Source organism: Camellia sinensis, chromosome 4 (genome assembly GCF_055761805.1).
Source record: "Camellia sinensis isolate YWXY chromosome 4, ASM5576180v1, whole genome shotgun sequence".
Classification (NCBI taxonomy): Eukaryota; Viridiplantae; Streptophyta; class Magnoliopsida; order Ericales; family Theaceae; genus Camellia; species Camellia sinensis.
In genome coordinates this window covers 49,767,950-49,786,570 of record NC_138964.1, presented here as the reverse complement: position 1 = coordinate 49,786,570, position 18,621 = coordinate 49,767,950, and the positions used below count along the sequence as shown (strand labels likewise).

The window sequence follows — 18,621 nt, the reverse complement described above, 5'->3', positions numbered from 1 at the left end:
TCATAAATGGAGTCGGTTCGGTCGCCTTTAAATAGCATGAAGAAGTAAGTTCTGTGGACCAATGATACACTGGAAACATCCCAAAGTTCAATAATTTCCTTTTGGATACTCTTGAATTCTGAGGGCCAATTCGAAAGACTCTTCGAACTATCCAAAAATTTAAATATAAAATTGTAAACACGTTGCATTTGCATCCGCTGCTAGTATATATATACACACCCATATATATGCAGGTCCTAAAGGGGGAAAAGATAGGAACACACCCATTTACACTTTCAAACACACCCATAGAGAGAGTCATGGGTGTGTGTTTGGAAGTGTAAATGAGTGTGATTGTTACAAAGTTGGGTCCTAAATGGCAATTGTCAATTTTAACCAGGGTATGCCACGCATGGCAATTGTCAAAATGTTACCTTGTGCATGGGCCTTTGGGTCAGGCCCATGGTCTAGGTTTTAGGTAGTCCATCGGGCTGGACTTATGGGCCAATCCATGGGCCTTACCCTTTTGTCCAAGCCCAGCTCATAATTCAGGACTAGGCCAAGGACTAGCTCGGGCTGGACTGTGGGCTATGAATTTTTTGATGAGCCTAGTATGCACAAACCAATAAAAAGAGTACACTTTTTATGTGAAAATATTCAAAATTACCTTTCCATGTACCGCTGTGTCCATGCCCTACACTTTGCCATGTTGGCATTTTCATTTTGTCTCTTACTCAAGTTGTTGATACAAGAAGAAGAACAAAGCCATGAATCTCAGCCACTCGGGCTTAGCTAAATGACTGTCATAAATCATAAAGTGCATTTATTATGAATCCCCATAGCATAATAAGTGTCAACTGTTCTCACTATGCTTAATTAATGATGATGTCATATATAACTGATAAATGAAAAGAACACATAAAAGTTTCTCTAGCACTTGTTAACAAATTCCTGCTTTGGCATCAGCATAAACTCTGTTGAGCTATAGTTTTTCACAGAAATATTTAAAATAAAAGCCGGAAATAGAAATAAAACTCACTGGATTATCAGCAACTTGCTTCTCTTGCTGAAACTCAGCCTTTTCCTTCATTCATACAATGCATGTATTAACACTAGTAATATTATCATCAGTTGAAGTTCTGCCTCTGTGCGCTTCAAGATCAATAGCAGCAACACTCCTGATAGAAGATTGAGAACCTTTTCTTAGTTCAATTCATAAACCCTTCTTCGGATATCCTCAGGTCTTCCAGTGAATTCTTTCTAGAACCCAGTTGGTGGTGTGTGCTCATTATCATTATTTTCCACCTTCTCAAACCATGGTGAATATGATGGGCTAGTCATCAGGCTTGCTTTGCAGCTTCTACTTTTAGTTAACTTCAAGCTTTGAGAGCCAGACATGTACTCTGTTAATGGCCATGGAGATGGTTTTTCATGAGAATGAGCAGTGAAATGGGGGATATAACTTAACATACTATCTTCCTTTAGTGGCGGTGACACAAACTCCTGATCTATTGTGTCTCTGTTCCCAGCCACCATCGATTCAGAGATTTCAGTGCTTTGTTCAGGAGATGATGATCTATTCGATTCTTCTGCCTCTATGCATCAAACTTCCTTGCATAAATCCTCCGAAGTCCCATGTCCCAACTCTGTCCAGAATTGCTTCGGATAAACATAGAAACACCGACCAACAGCTGTGGAGAAGTATCATTCAGCACAAAGTTCTCTTCAAATTCAGGAAGAATTTGTATGCAGTGATCATCAGAGCTTCTCCCACTATGTCCATAAGAATAAAGAGATCTCTTGACTGATCTAACACCAATGTCCAAGGAGTGAGGACTTGCCAAAGAGGATGTCTCTGGTACTGGATTTTCAAATTCCGGTGACTTCCGAACTAGCAAGAGTGGGTAGTTATTAAAACCTACCTGAAGAAGTACAAAAGGAAAAAATAAATAAACTCAACTAAACAAGGCACACCTAGATGATATGGATGCTTCGGTACAACAATTTAACTACAGTTACCCGTGTCATTGAATGTCCCTCATCCCCAACCAATTGTAGCAAATCCTGAACCTGACATTGAGCTAAGTCTCGTTGAACAGTCAGATCTATCATCTCCTTCTCCAACTGCACAAGTCGAAAAAGTAAATAAATAAAAAGATAACAGCATTCAACGCATGAGCCCATAAGACAAATGCTGCTTCTTGCATGGATGGAAAATTTTGCAGCATGTTCGTGAATCATACTTCAAATGTTAGTAGCTCAAGGTGCACTCTTAACTTTCCCCAAGAATGTCATTTGAAATTGAACTTTTTAAGCCTACAGCTATCAAAAAGTCAAATAAGCAGACATTAGAAGGATTTCCATATGTGATGCCATGGTTCTTCAGACTTTTTAAGCGTACTTCTTCCTTCTGCAATGATCTTGTGTTTTTTTTATCAAATCAAGACACATTAGCAAAGTACATAATTTAACAATTGAGTTAAAACTGAAGTAAAATGACATTAAAACCATAGATCCTAAAATGACATAGTTTTGTTTAACTTTAAACATAGGCAATTGGATTACTACAAGAAGTCCAGAATTCCTTGTATAGAATCTTGACCCGGTCAACTATGGTCCACCAAATTAATTACCATTTTCTGTTAGGTTAAGTTGTTAAAGATATCCCTTACGGTGAAGTAAAAGTCAAATGAAGTATCTAAACCGCATCCTTGCAATGTTATTAAACCAAATGGTTCATCAACAGATCTCATATTTTCAAATTGGTATTGTTCTTGAGGTGGGATTTTGTTGACATTTCAACTGGTCCTCTCTTGTAATAATCTAAGAGTTACAAAATTATTCTGCTTTTAGATCACAAAAGTCCTAAAATCCAAGCAAAATTGAAATGAGATTGTCAAACGATTAGAAGCAAGACAAGGAATAAAGATTAGAAATGAGTAAATAGACCAAGAAAATTCTTTTTGCATGTTCCGTGCAGAACAACAAATATACAAAAGGCTTAATATGAAAAACAGACAGTGAAAAGGAATGAAAGTCATGCAACCTAAAAGAAAAAATGGAATTAATTATAAATGATGGCGAAGGATGCACGCAGAAATAAGGGTTTAACAGCAAAGATTACACTTATGTTTGCCAAACTAACTCACTCTAGTGGATGTGATCATGTGACATAATTTAGGGAAAATTTCACTCTGCCCTCCAATGTGGTTTAATCTATGTGCGGATTACTCCCTATCATTTGGAAATAATCACATAATCCCCTTGTAGTTTGTGGACTGAAGTGCACCATCAACATTATGTCCAAGTTAACAAGTGCGAAACACATGCCAAGACATAGAAGGGTTATGCACTCATTTCCAAATGTCAGTGGGATAAATTGCACATGGAGTAAAACAAACAGGGTTAAAGTAAATTTTGTCTCCCAAAAAAATGAAAAAAATGTTTGTGGTTTGCATAATCAAGTTACTTATGTACAAAGGTTTCTTAGTCCACAAACTAGAGGGGGTTATGTGCTTATTTCCAAATGACAAGGGGTTATGTGCACATAGGCCAAACCACAAGGGGGTGAAGTGAAATTTTCCCTATAATTTTTAATTTAAGATTCAAAAGTACCACATTGTGGTTTTAAAGAGTCTTGAAATTTATATTCCTCATGCAACAATTACATAGAAATTTATTAACTGTTCGATATTGAAGAGGTATTGCAATTTGATAATGAAAGCCCAATCATTACCTTTTCAATCTGAATGCCAAATAATGTGATGCAACAAAGGTGGGTCCTTGACTTCTCAGTTCACTCCCCAACCTAGCTAATTGTCTCTGCAGATGCTTTACTAATGCTTTATCTGATATGACTACATTAACTTGAGTGTTAGTTGTTACTTCTTTCACACAACTTGCAAACAATAGCGTATTTCTTGATTGCTCAACATGACTTCTCGCGGGGCTCATGGTACGGATGATGGCAGTTCTAGCATTGCCTCCCAACGAGGATTGCAATATGCGAGTTAGCTTAGAATCTCTGAAAGGAACATGCTCATTTCTTCCCTTGCTGCACCCAATGATAGGACAACACAAATGATAACAAAACTTGCAATCAACAAATGGTAATGTTCAGGATGAAACATCATACAATCAAACCAAAAAAAACACAGACAAGAAAAAGGAAAGGCAGGTAAAAGGATTAAAGGCACAAAATTCTTGAGAATTTAATCATTTTGGTTGATTTAAAAAGACCACAACAACAAATCTTTGACGTAATAAGATCATCATGATTACCCAAAGGAGTGTACAAGCCAAAAGTGACGATAGTAATCTGAGAGAATGTAGAGTAAAGCAGCACGACCAAGTGATTAGTCGTATGATCCTGACAACTGCATTGTCTTAATAAAATAAACAACTAACCATTACCAGCACCTGGTTGATATAAGTGATTACCAGTCAACGAATTTGAAAATCATGGGCTAAATGATGTCGGTCAGAATCAAGTTTGAGTTAATCTGATGAAGATAATTCAAGTAGTCCTTGGTTTTTTGCTTTAAAACAATTCATTTGGCTCTTGCTCCTATTAAGACCATCAACAGGAAAAAAAAAGAGCAAAAAGTCCATGGTTCAGTGAAAGGAGTGTTTAGCTATGCTTCAGTTCTCTTTGTTGTTCAAGCCAAGCAATAAGGCAACTCACAGTTTTCGCAACATAGATGAATGCAATCCTTGACAACTAGATAATGATTTTTCCTAAGTATCATTGGATTGAATTATCGTCTCTTTACGCCTTATTGTTACAGAGGGAGGTTTGGACTTTCACAATCCTTCCATGTGCTAGCTTTGAGCATCAAGTTGTGGAGACAACGTCAATGTAATATGTGACTGTGGGCAAATTTCTTAATAGCTAAATATTGTCATGGAATTCATCCTCATTCTTGCGCTCTCCATACATTTTCATTATCATATTTGGAGGCGGCTTTTTAGAAGCTAAACCTTTCATAGAAGATATACCACATACCTTCCTAATATATGTTGTGTATACTTCTTCAGGGTAGTTGGCTCGGAGATGGTGCTAGTATTGACAACAAAAGTACATAATTTACCATGTGCTGAACCATAGTAAACGATCATGAATGATGGAACTTAAATTTAGTGGAACATCTCCTATCTTCTGAGGATCTGATTATTTTGAGTTGGTCCAAATGATGGGCATTCTTAATTGACTCTGCTCATGAGGGTGTTTATTCTCAAGGTTCCACCACATAGTACATTTGTAACTAATTGTAGAAGGAAATTCCTATTAAAATATATTCATGTAGAAATTATTTCATTACATCATTGCAGTTACCTTAGTGGTTGCTGTTAGAATTTACCATAAACCTACCACCACTACCACCTCACCTACTCCACTAAACCTAACCCACTACCACCACTACCACCTCACCTACTCCACTAAACCTAACCCACTACCACCTCCACTTCACCTACTCTCCACCTACTCCCAAACACACTCCTATATAATAGGAATCCTTGTAATTGTAAGAAAAACAACATCTATCAATACAATCAATACAATAAATCAATAATACATCAATTTTTACATGGTATCAGAGCTATAAGATTTAGGCCTATATTCCTTTCTTTCCGGCGGGCAGCCGGCCGGCAACCATGCCTTCGCTGCCCGCTGGAATTTTTCAACACATACCAGAAAATATTCTTCCTTTGTCATTGTTCCTCCCTCTGTTCTTATGCCGTCTTCTGGATTTGACAATATGAGGTATGAACACCCCAGTTCCATTGCCAGTTCTCCACAAGTTCACGAGCCAGGTGGGCGGCACAGCATTGGTTCCCTCGTTCTCCAACCAACTGAAATAACTCCCAAGGCTGTTAGAGAGCAGCTGGTGCAATTGATGTTTGAAACTTTTAACATCTCGGGCTTTTATGCGTCAGAGCAAGCAGTATTATCACTTTATGCTGTAGGGCGTATCTCTGGCTGCACCGTTGATATTGGTCATGGGAAGATAGATATCGCACCAGTAATTGAAGGTGCAGTTCAGCACATTGCTTCGAGAAGATTTGAAATTGGTGGCATTGACTTGACGAAGTTGCTTGCTCAGGAGCTTGGTAAATCCAATCCACTGGTGAAGTTCAATACCTCAGATGTTGAGAAAAGAAAATAAGCTGTACTCATGATTTTAACTTCATTATTTTTATTTATTTTCTCCAACTCCCTTTTAATCTCTTTCAAATATCCACTCTACAATAATATCTCTTTCTCAAATAACCCATCCAAAAATATTTTTTTTTTGGTAGGATCCGACCAAACAAATTTGAATCTCACATTTCCTTTTTATTTTATTTTATTTTATTTTTCTTCCTTTCACATTCACATATTTTATTTTATTTTATTTTTCTTCCTTTCACATTCACACCTTTCTCTTCCATTTTATTCACATACTTCTCTTCCAATTTATTTTCTTTTATTTTCAAAAAAAAAAAAAAAAAAAAAAAGAAGCAGAAGAAGAAGAACTGCACACCAACCTCATTTTATTCCTGTCAGGGATCCAACCCCGATCACAATATTACACAAAAAAAAAAAAAAAAAAAAAACACCACCAACAGCTTTGTTTTCTTTTCTGCAGTCGGCCATCACTTCTTCGCCTATGCCGCCGGCCTTTTCTTCTTGCCTCCGTACTGGGCGGCCCTTGACGGTGCTGCCTCCGTGTTTTCCAATCCGCTAAGCAAGTTGCCTCCTCCCTGCTCCTCCACTACAGCATATGGCGGCCCTCCAAATCGGAACATCACGGTGGCCTTCCGCTTCAGCTCCTTGTTTTCTGTCTTTAGCACACTTATCTCTGCTCGCGCATCCTTATACATGCGTTGGAGCAGAGCCAGCTGGGAGTTTAACTGCTGCACCTCATTTGTCCTACTCTGCAGCCGGTGCGACAAGTTTGTGACCGCCGTCATGGTCTCCACACATGACTTTAAAGTATACTGATTGGCCTCAATATCAGTTTGCACCGCCATTTTTTGCTCCACCGACCGCATCGGAAAGTTCAACGGAGCAAACACAGAGGTGTTTGGTTGAGGTTCACTGGCTACCGCACCAGTTATTTCTCTTGTGGACTCGTTCAGTTCTGGAAAGAGCGTAAGCAGCCCACGGGAAGAGGAGGCCATGTTCTGGTTAGCTGGACGGGAAGAAGAGGCCATGTTTTTTGGGTTGCTGAGTGTTTCAGCGAAATAGCAATTTCAGACTGCTAATGTTCGGAAGGGGAGTGTTTCAAGATTTGCAGCTCTTAGAGGCAATCTCTCAGAAAAACGAATATTTCTCTCAGCACAACGAAGAGTTTTTCAGACTCTCTCTCTCAGCACAACGAAGTTTTTTTTTTTCAGAGGTTTTTCGCAGCTTTTCTCTGCCTCAGCCTCAGCCTCTGTCTTATAGCCGAGGCAGCCATGCGCATCGCGCGCCTCTTGACGCCCGACAAACTGGCTCGCCTTTTTATGGATTGGGCACGCCTTTTGATGGCACGCCTTTTGACAGATTGGGCACACCTTTTGAGGGCACGACTTTTGAGGGCTCACTATATATATCCATATATATATATATATTTGGGCAGCCTATATACACCATCATACCGTGTATTTTTTAAGGGTCCGACAAGACTCTGTAAACTGTCCCGACATTGATTCCGGTTAGCTCCTTTATGGGTCCGACAAGACTCTGTAAACTGTCCCGACATTGATTCCGGTTAGCTCCTTTATGGGTCCGACAAGACTCTGTAAACTGTCCCGACATAGATTCCGGTTAGTTTCTACAAGGGTCCGACAAGACTCTGTAAACTGTCCCGACATTGATTCCGGTTAGTTTCTACAAGGGTCCAGCAAGACTCCGTAAACTGTCACAACATTGTCTTCTACAACGGTCCGACATGACCCCATAAACTGTCTTCTACAACGGTCCGACATGACCCCATAAACTGTCTTCTACAAAGGGTCCGACATGACCCCATAAACTGTCTTCTACAACGGTCCGACATGACCCCATAAACTGTCTTCTACAACGGTCCGACATGACCCCATAAACTGTCTTCTACATCGGTCTGACACCACCATACAGTGTCCTCTACAACGTTATGACACCCCATACAGTGTCTTCACCACCGGTCTGACACGACCATACAGTGTCTCCTATCCTTTTTTATTTTTATGTATTTTCTTGTTTTGTTACTCTCTCCAAACTCAAGTTGGTTAGTTTCTCTCCTCCTTGAGTTTGCGGGGGGCTGTTAGAATTTACCATAAACCTACCACCACTACCACCTCACCTACTCCACTAAACCTAACCCACTACCACCACTACCACCTCACCTACTCCACTAAACCTAACCCACTACCACCTCCACTTCACCTACTCTCCACCTACTCCCAAACACACTCCTATATAATAGGAATCCTTGTAATTGTAAGAAAAACAACATCTATCAATACAATCAATACAATAAATCAATAATACATCAATTTTTACAGTTGCCAAATGTTGGAGTGTCAACCTCTAGATGTAAATGTGGATTAGACAGGACATTGGAGTTTATGGAGCATTGGTATTCTACTAACAATCTCGCTTCACAGATTGTGATGCACTCAGTGAACTTACTTGGTCTTAATTTTTCCCATCATATTGATATTATTCATCAAATTAGTTTCTGCTCGTCCAAATGCTCCGAATCTGATCATTAGCCCATTGAGCTCATCAAGGTATCACTAACTTTTTTGCATTTGGTGGGGAAATTTGAAAAGGACGAAATAAATAAAAAACTCAGAACTGGATTGCAGATACTTTATTGGTTTTTATTATTTGCAGGCCTTCTACAGATTTTGATAATATTGCTTTTGTTTAGGGGTGCAACTTGGGCTGGTTTAGTCAGGTTGAGAGGTTGTTTAGGCCAAACCCAAATTGTGTTGAGAGTTGCCCAAACCAGCCCAAACCCAACCTCCAACCTGATTTTGTCTTCCCAAGCCTGGCCCGAGCTCAATAAATTGAACTTGGCAAAGCCCAAATTGCCCACAAATTTATAATAGAATAGCATGGATGTAATTTTTATCAAAAAAGCCATATGGTCAAAGTGTAGAATAAAATACCGTTGTGTTATTTCTTGTGCTAAGTTTTGGACACGAAATAGCATTATGCTATTTTAGCATTATGGTCAAAGTGAGTGTTTTTTCTGAGCTGTGCTAGTTCAACAATGCCACACCTTAAAACTTCACCGCTGGAGCTCTAAAGCTCTTCACAGCTTTCTAAATCTGTGTAGAATTTAGTTCTCATATATATAGGCTATAGCACCAGTAACTTTTCAAGCAATGACTTCAAGTTAGTTTCATTATCAAAATGATTAAAAAAATTGAAAAACAAGCTAACCTTAGCTTGCAGATAACAGTTCCCAGGGTCAGTAAACTATGATTTATGTGGCAACCCTCCTTTAGCCCGGTGCCAACTGATAATGACTGAGATGCACGCTCACTTCCTGCAAGATCAACAAAATTCTACACAGAATGTATCAAAAAAAATATTAATATACCGCAACATGGCATATATTAACATCTTAATAACCATTCAAATTAATCTAACAAAAACTTGACGATCCATACCACTGCAGCTGTAAGGGTGCTTAAGTAGTCCTTGACTAAAAATTGCCAAGCAGAACTTTCAATTGTCTGCAAAAACCCATTCGTCAATTCAATGGAAAGAACAATAAGTTATGTTTAGAACAATCATTCAAGAAAACAACATTCCTACCAATCTGATTATTTGATGAGATTTGGAGCTTGTTTCATTCAGGACAGTTTCCCCTATTTGTCTTTGAGCTTCATGAATGCACCAAGACATTTAGAATATGCAGTCACGATCATCTAGTAAAAGTCAGATGACTAGAGAATATCTTACCTTCGCAGATGGAGAGGAGTTCCATTGCATTATTCCAGTCCCTGAGAGGTTCCTCTGTGAGTTTCTCAGTAACTGTCCCTCTCTGTGAAATAGCTAAGAATTAAGCATAATGGAAAAATATCAAATACTAATTATTTAGTCGACCAAGAAAGTAATTGACCTTGGGATCATCTAGAAGTCTAAGTGGAGAACTATCTGTGCTGAGGAGGTCCCTGACAGATTCATTGTAAATCTCCATAGCAGAGAACTTCAAAAGAAATTCTCTTTCATTGTGCTGCAAACAAAACAAACATGTAAACAACGAACAGTTGAAGCCTAAGAAGCATAGGTACAAACATGCAACATGACACAGATACACGCCGACGCTGAAAATTTTCAAAAAAGCAAGACAACACTTGTGTGACACATGCAAAATATATAGTTTTATATGTTTGTATATGTGATTTATTATATATATGAATGTTTTATCAAAAATAATAATTAAGAAAATGAAGCATAACATTAATTCCTAAAGTTTCGCTAATAGGCATAAAACTATATTGTTTTTCTTTTAAACTTATAATGTGTTTCATGTGTGTCTAAGAGGTGGATATGCGTGTCCTTCAAGTATCCAAGGCATGTCAGGTCCAACACGCATTGAGAAGTGTCAAATGAGTGTCAGTGCCCGACATAGACACGCCATCTTCTTAGAAGTGTTGGTGCTTCTTAGGTGAAAGCCCAAGGAACATAGTACTATAATAGAATGCAAGAACATCAAGTAGTGAGAAACAGTGAATATCAGTAGTTTCTTAATTACCTTCTCTATATAATCATAAATATCTGCTATGGCATACTCAGTAATTCCCGTCATCGTGAATGTCTTCCCACTGCTTGTTTGTCCGTATCCAAAACAGTAGCTGAAATTTATGCCTATTATTTGACATAAAGAAAATTGTCAATGGAATTCAAGTGAAATTCAATATCAGGAAAAATGGAGAAGCAAAGAGAAATAATACTCACAGTTAATACCACTGACAACTGAAAGAGCAACGTCCTTGGCTTCTTTCTCATACACCTTTTTTTGTGGAGCAGTCACTCCTAAATACTCTGTCTAACAGCGAAAAAAAGAAAAGAAAGATCAACACGAGTATCCAAGCCATGACACCAATGCTGATATGAAATTGTAACAATAATTCTTCGTAAGTTGCATTCAAACTTAGGTTTCTCAAATCTAACATACTGAACCATATGCAAAGCTTTACGTTTAACAAGAAACTTCACAACTTAACTGTGGCAATAGATTCTGTAAAATTGATACCCAGACAGACCTGAATTTGAAGGCCTTCAACCCTTTTACAGTTCTTTTATTCAAAATTAAAAAAATAGTGTATGGACAAACTATATTCTCAAACTACAGTAAAACATGATTAGCAATCATACTTTTTAAAAAATGTGATTGTTAATCACGTTTTTTACTTTAACACATACCACTATCTGAACTACCTTTTCGCATTATATAAAAAATGTGGTTAGCAATATTTATTTTATGGGTGCTAGTTACTAACCATGGTCTAACATAATTTGGGAATAAAGTCTGTTATATACTATTAATTTAATTTTAAATAAATAAATACTGATGTAAAAGAATTAAAGACCCTAAATTTGAACCCTACTGGAAGGAACAGTTGCACAAGGAAACCTCCAATAGAATCGGCTAAATAAAGAAAGAACAAAAATGGTTTCCTATTTTATCAACCACAGCAAATGTTGCAGATTTAGCTCAAACAATGGCTCAAATTCTCTCCCACAAAAAAAAAATAAAAAAATACCCACATAGTTTAACACAAACTTCTAGTTTTGGATCTTAATTTGGATAGATAATTATGACCCAAAGAGAAAATAGAATGAAAATGTCAAAAAAAAAAATAATAATAATTAATTTATACTTCATTCATTCACATTTCACCATCATTTCCTTCTCACTCCACACATTACTACCCAAATCAAATCAAATCAAAGATCCCAACACAGTCTTAAATTTAAACACTCAAAAACAACACAAACACATAAAAAATTCACACAAAAAATGAAGGGAAAAGTAAATTATCATACCAAAAGTGTAGGCAGTTGAGTACATGGAAGGGATTTTCTCTGGGCTTAAGTAAATTTCTCTGGGGTGGAGATGAAAATTTCTCTGGGTTGAACCCAGAGAAATTCTCTGATGAGATTTTCTCTGTGATGTATCCAGATAAATTCTCTGGATCGAATTTTCTCTGAATCGATGTTGAGGGACCTGAGACATTATGAAAATATTGAGTGTCTTTTATACTATAAAATCTTAATACCAGAGACCTTAAAAAAAATCCCCAAAAGATAAACCACGATAAATATATTTTGTTAGAGACTAAACTGCTCTTTTATTTAATTCCTTCTATTTTAACATTATACACTTTTATAATGGAGTTTTTTTTTTGAACTTTTTTTTTAATCATAAAAACAAAATAAATGCCTTTATTTTTAAATAACATTTCATGGATTTTTAAAAAAAAATTTAAATGCCATCTATTTTTAATCATAATTAAACTATACGGTGTAAAGAAAATGAATCTAAAAATTGGGGGAAAAAAATAAAGAGCATATAATTTTTTTTTATAAAAATAAAAGACAGGAATTTTTTTTAAAAAATGAAAAAATTATATATCCTTTATTTTTATTACACCATATAATTTAATTATGATTAAAAATAGATGACTTAAAATTATTTTTTTAAAAAAATCCACGAAATGAGATTTAAAAATAAAGGCACTTATTTTGTTTTTATGATAAAAACAAAAGCTTAAAAAAAAAAAAACTCTATTATAAAAGTATATAATGTTAAAATAGAAAGAATTAAATAAAAGGATAGTTTAGCCTTTAACAAAATATATATATTATATTTTATCTTTTCTATGATAGTGGAGATAATTAAATGTATTTAATGAATCCTTACCAAGTGACACGTGATAACAAAAACCTCTATTAAAAGTTAGGCTAATTGTATTTTCTAATTTACCTTTTTATTTTTATTTTATTTTACCAACATCAAGAAGAAGTTCAATTTGTGCCATAACTTCTCATTGGTATACTATGTGGTGGGGGTGATGATCCCCCTATAATTGTGAACGCTTTTTGGTGAGAAACCGTATAAGGAAACACAGATGAAGTGTTTGAAAGAGGAGTTCAAAAAGACAGTAAATTTTAGAAGGAATTAGCTTCACTCCAGTCCGTTATCAGATGAGAGGATGCTATTCGGTTGTTGTGGGTTTTGATTCCGACCCATCTTGATAATTCAAATTATTTAATTTGTAAAACTTGTCGAGTATATTATCTCTGTAAAAAATCACGTTGATTAGATATCAATAAACATTTTATTATATCATATTTCCGTCAATGGCATAATTTTCAAAATAAATTATAATAGAAATGTGATCTGATCAAGTGACTATCAATATCCGATCAATGTGATTTTTTGTACGGATGATGTACTTGATGGACTCTACACATTAATGGTTTGGATTATTGAGATGGGCCTAAATTAGAGCCCAAAATAACCCAACACTATCCTCCACTCCAATAGTGGATTGGAGAGGAGCTAACTAACCTAATCAAATGAAGTGTTCAAGCTTGATACAAGAATTCGAAAGGACAAACTAAAATATATCAATTCAATGCCTAACCTATTTTCAAATTCCCATTTGGGTCTACCCAATTTTTTCTAGTTTCAATAATGGCAATTCACAAAAAGAGTAAAATTCAACATTGGTGGCAAAATATTGGAGACCACAACCACCACCCTTGCCAACGGTGGCTGTAATTCCTTCTTCGTAGCCATGTTCAACAACAATTGGAATCTCCAAACCCATAACTATGTTGCTGATGATGATGGTGATTACTTCATTGATTGGAACCCAGATTGTTTCGTAGTACTCCTCGACCTCCTCAAAACAAGAGAGCTCTATATCTCCTCGAACATCCCTGAAAATCTCTTTCACAGAGAAGCCCTGTTCTATGGCCTCCTCGACAACGTCTATGTTGGGGATTCGGGATCCCACCCAAGTTTCAGAAATCATATAAAGCAGAAAAACATACCCAAAAAAGACACAATATTTAACGTGATTCGGTCCAATGCCTACGTCCACGGGAGAGTAACCGGAGATTCATTATAAATGGAGATTACAATGGAGGATGAGGGAATCCACATCTTCACTCTACTCCCACAAGGCTCTCCTCTTACATAAAGGGAGCCCCTCTCTGCCTCACTCTCTCATGATAGTCACACGTCTCCCTCTCTTACTTAGAGGAAGACTCAACTCACTCACGCTAAGCTCTCTCAACGGTTTCCATGCTCACACTGAGCTCACTCCTTAACTTCTCTATTTATACACCAAGGAAGAAAGAAGGCTGGTTAACACTATATTGCAGATCACTCCAGATTTGTTGTACCAAATCTGGCGCCTCTAACAGCTGCTGCGTTCGTTGTACTTCACTGAATTTGGTGCCGTTATTCATAGCTCCGTCATCCAAACTCTAACTTGGTTTTACATGAGTAAAAGAGAAAGAAGATCACCCCTCACATTGGCTGATACCCAACAAATCACCCCCTCAACCCATGTGAGGTGAGCCGCAGCAAAAACTATTGCCAATCCTGTCACTTCCAAAATCTAGCATAGTTTGCATCTCCTTACTGAGACGCTTGCATCCCCTTCAGGTAGAGATAATACACCGGAGAAAATACAAACATACAAGAGGAGAAGGGAGTCTTACATTCTCAACTCAACTCACACCACTCACTAATTCTCTTTTAGAGAGAGCCTTTGCTCATATCTCCAACAAATCTCTTCCACGCTTTCTTATATTGGATGTCTTCACCTGCTATGCTTGAACTTGCGTAACCAAGATATCCGGCACTTCGTAATTGGATGCCCTGTACCCTCCGCTTGGGATGCCTATTGCCATGTATCACTTTGTACAACCAACACTGGAGCAAAATAAAACACCTTTCGTGTTCCAAGCATCGCGCTTTGCCTAGTTAACTTCATCCTTCTTCTTTGCTTGGAGTTTTTACCAGTGAACTTTCAACAACTCATTTCTGCACACTCTTCTCGCAGCTTTGTACGACACTTTAGCGTACTATTACACTGCTGCATGTCTGTATTTATGCTCCTGCATTTAGTATACTCCTCTATAACTATTGTTTTACATGTCTACATACTACTAGTACTACTCGTATTCTGTTTGACAGTAGCTCCAACTGTCACAGCATTCCGTTGAGCCTGTACTGGTTACCAAATCATCTGTCCATCAATGAAGTGGACTTCTTCTTTGATTGAACCAGATCTTTTGATCAGCTCTTGAGATAATCATCTACAATCCTCTAATCGACCATGACCAATCATGATCTTCCTTGATCCGCTATTTGATTAAGCTTGATCTCCTCTGGCCTCCAATGATCTATCTCTCGATCTGCATCTGGTTATCCAATCCGCGATTAGAATCTACCTATTCTAATCTCTTTAATGAATTTGTAGCGTTCCATAGCATTCGATAACTTTCCTCTGGCTATTAAAGATGACAAACTCCCATGTTTTGACAATATTCAAAAAAACTCTTTAAAATCTCACAATTCTAACCTTGCAGTTGAGTCTGAACAGTTCATTTAGCTAAGACCAACCTTTGCTGGACTTCCGGGCCTCACTGAAAAACTTCCTGAAAGTTGGGTCACACCACCATTTTCTGAATATTTGGGACTCTCAGTAATTTCCAAAAATTTAAGGAATATTCTGTTTGTACTAAAGGAATATCCGTTCACTTGTCAGCCACTGTCTACCTGCGTTAGCATTGACGCCACCACTGCGTCACACTGACTTCATCGCCTGGACCCCTCCTGAGTCAGGTTGACCCACCCACTTGGCTTGCTGACACCATCTGGACTAGACCCCACCTAGGTCGGATCTGGGTTGGGTCGGACCACCCCTCTATTCTGGTGCTGATGTCATCCACTGCATCATCCTCCACTCAAAAATATTAATTTTCAGGGCGCAGCTAGGGGGTTTTTGAACCCCTGACCAAATACAAACTACAACGCCTTATCCACTTTACCAAAGGCACACCTTGTATTTATTATCCCTCAAATAATATTTAAACACTTTGGCTTTGGTGAAAGTTGCTCATCTTCAATCCCTAGACGAGCGTGTGGTACGTGTCCGAGAGTGGTCCTCACTCGTTAATTTCGGAAGGCATGTAAGCTCCCACCCCAGTCTTCGTTTGGACTCATTTTTCTGGATCTGGACTCATCTCGTCGAGACCTTCCTCCTGGTATGTTTAAAATTCGATTTCGAACAACTTGATTTCTGAGTCATTTTAGAAAAACACTATGTTTTTCCTCCACATCGCTAATTGTATTTTCTAATTTACCCTTCTATTTTTATTTTATTTTACCGAAATCAAGAAGAAGTTCAATTTGTGGCATAACTTGTCAATGTATAGTATGGGGTAATGATCCCCCAATAATTGTGAAGGCTTTTGGTGGGAAACTGTATAAGGAAAGTGTTTGAAGCAGGAATTCAAAAAGACAGTAAAATTTAGAATCCCATATGGGGAAGCTAACTGTTGAAGCTTGATACAAGAATTGGAAAGGACAAACTAAAATATAAATTTAATGCCGAGCCTATTTTCAAATTCCCATCTGGGTCTGCCCAATTTTTTTTCTTGTTTCAACAATGGCAATTCACAATAACATACTAGTAAAATTCAACATTGGTGGCAAAATATTCGAAACCACCACCTCCACCCTCGCCAACACTGGCCATAATTCCTTCTTCGAGAAAATGTTCGACAAGAATTGGAACCTCCAAACCTATAATTTTGCTGATGATGATGGTAATTACGTCATCGATCGGAACCCAGATTGTTTCGTAGTACTACTCGGCCTCCTCAGAACAGGGGAGCTCTATATCCCCTCTAACATCCCTGAAAAACTCCTTCACAGAGAAGCCCTGTTCTACGACCTCCTCGACAACGTCTGCTCTACCAAATGCGGCCAATTCGATGGCAACAGACTCTAATTTTCACACTCCGTGACGGGCCAAGCACCCGGCAATGGCACCGCGATCCGCGACAGCCTTGACGGTGGCTGCTATGTAGTGCATGATAGTATGGTACACGTCTATGATTGGATGCTCGAAGAACACCCACCAATCAATCTCGATTACTAGAGAGTTTACGATAGTTGGGTCGATTCAGAGACCATCGTTGTTAGTGCTGGCGGTGGTGGAATGGGTCTGTTCAGTGCAGCAACAGAGGAGCTCAGGCACAGGTTTCAGGTCACTAATGAGGATCATCAGGTGAAAAGCTACACTGCTCGTGCTTTTAACTCAGACTACAAGATTTTTTGTAATTGTAAAGGTAAGAACAACAATGAGTATGGGATTGGTGTTTGGGATCAATTAACTGGCAAGCAGATTAAGTTTTACTATGACCAATATGAGTGGTCACTTGGTGAAGCAAATAGGCTGTAATGGTTACATGGTACTAATTGTTTGATGGTTGCTACTCTGTCACCTAGGAAGCAGTGCTCCTCTTTCATTAATTTGTTGGATTTTAGAGTTAAAAACATGATCGAGCTCTGGTCTCATTGGCCGAAAAATGAAGGCGATGAAGATGATTATCCGACAACCCAGTGGCAGTTTAGAGATGCCATAGCTATAGAGGAGACTAATTCTATATGCCTAGTGAATGAATGTGGGGATTTTGGGTTCTTGGATTTGAGGAGTATTGACATGAGTGTGAGGTGGTGCTTAAACAACTCGACAGTGAGTTCAAGATGAAGGAACCATGTTACCCAAAATTGGCATTTCATAATGGGCAGCTCTTCTTGTCTATGAATCATAGTATTTGGGTGTATTGTGGTCCAGAATGGGTGCTGACATCCAGGCTTGGCAGAAGCAATGGAGGTTCAATCTGTGATTTTTCGGTTGGTGGTGATAGGCTTTTTGCTCTTCACTATGAGCAGAATGTGTTTGATATATGGGAGACGCCACAGAAGCCAATCTACTAGTTGTTTGCTTAGGCTTTGTTTGGGAAGTGATGCTTTTAGTTTTCTCGCTATAATATGAGGTGAAAAAAATTGAAATGTTTAGGAATGATTTTTGATTTTTTACCAAAAGAGAATGGAAAGGAACCTTTATGTTTTTTTTGTTTTTTTTTTGAACTTTTGTTAGTAACTTATTTTGACTAATTTAAGTAGGTTCTCAAACATACCTTAGTGGTGTTCTAGTTCGAAACTGGGTGTCTTTCATTTTGATCTAATTCGTTTTCAGTTTGTTTTTTAAAATTTGTAGAAGATGAAGTTGCATATGATGCGTACAACAGGTTAAAAGGTGTTTTTGTGTAGAATTATTATTTATTTATTTATTTATTGACTCATTTAAACAGAATAGAGAGATCCTGGGGAATCGAATAGGCAGATTGGTCCATGTTGAAGCCCACACGGAAGGGCTGTTATTATATCAGAGTTTTTTAAGGATTCGTGTGGAGATTGATACACAACAACCACTACCTAGGGGCCTGTGGTTGCACCGGGGACAAGGGCAGTCCGATTCTTGGCTCACTTTCAAATACGAAAAACTTTCGGATTTCTATTACGACTGTGGCAGATTGGGTCATGAGAACCACACCTGCAAGTTCGTCTCCAAAGAGCA

At 37.9% G+C, this 18,621-nt stretch overlaps 1 protein-coding gene and 1 pseudogene across 1 annotated transcript; one reads left to right on the top strand and one right to left on the bottom strand.

Annotated features, from left to right (window-relative positions):
* Positions 1–850: 850 nt before the first annotated feature.
* LOC114319836 (kinesin-like protein KIN-7G) lies at positions 851–13,992 on the bottom strand. The gene is given in 15 exon segments (XM_082923264.1): positions 851–1,578; positions 1,581–1,901; positions 1,999–2,103; positions 3,716–3,753; positions 3,756–4,033; positions 9,380–9,504; positions 9,610–9,675; positions 9,758–9,825; positions 9,905–9,986; positions 10,065–10,178; positions 10,701–10,813; positions 10,904–10,964; positions 10,966–10,994; positions 11,996–12,077; positions 13,681–13,992. Coding segments are annotated over 15 exon segments (2,133 nt in total). The 3' UTR covers positions 851–1,239.
* Positions 13,993–16,641: 2,649 nt separating this feature from the next.
* On the top strand, positions 16,642–18,379 carry LOC145823326 (BTB/POZ domain-containing protein At2g24240 pseudogene; annotated as a pseudogene).
* Positions 18,380–18,621: the final 242 nt, after the last annotated feature.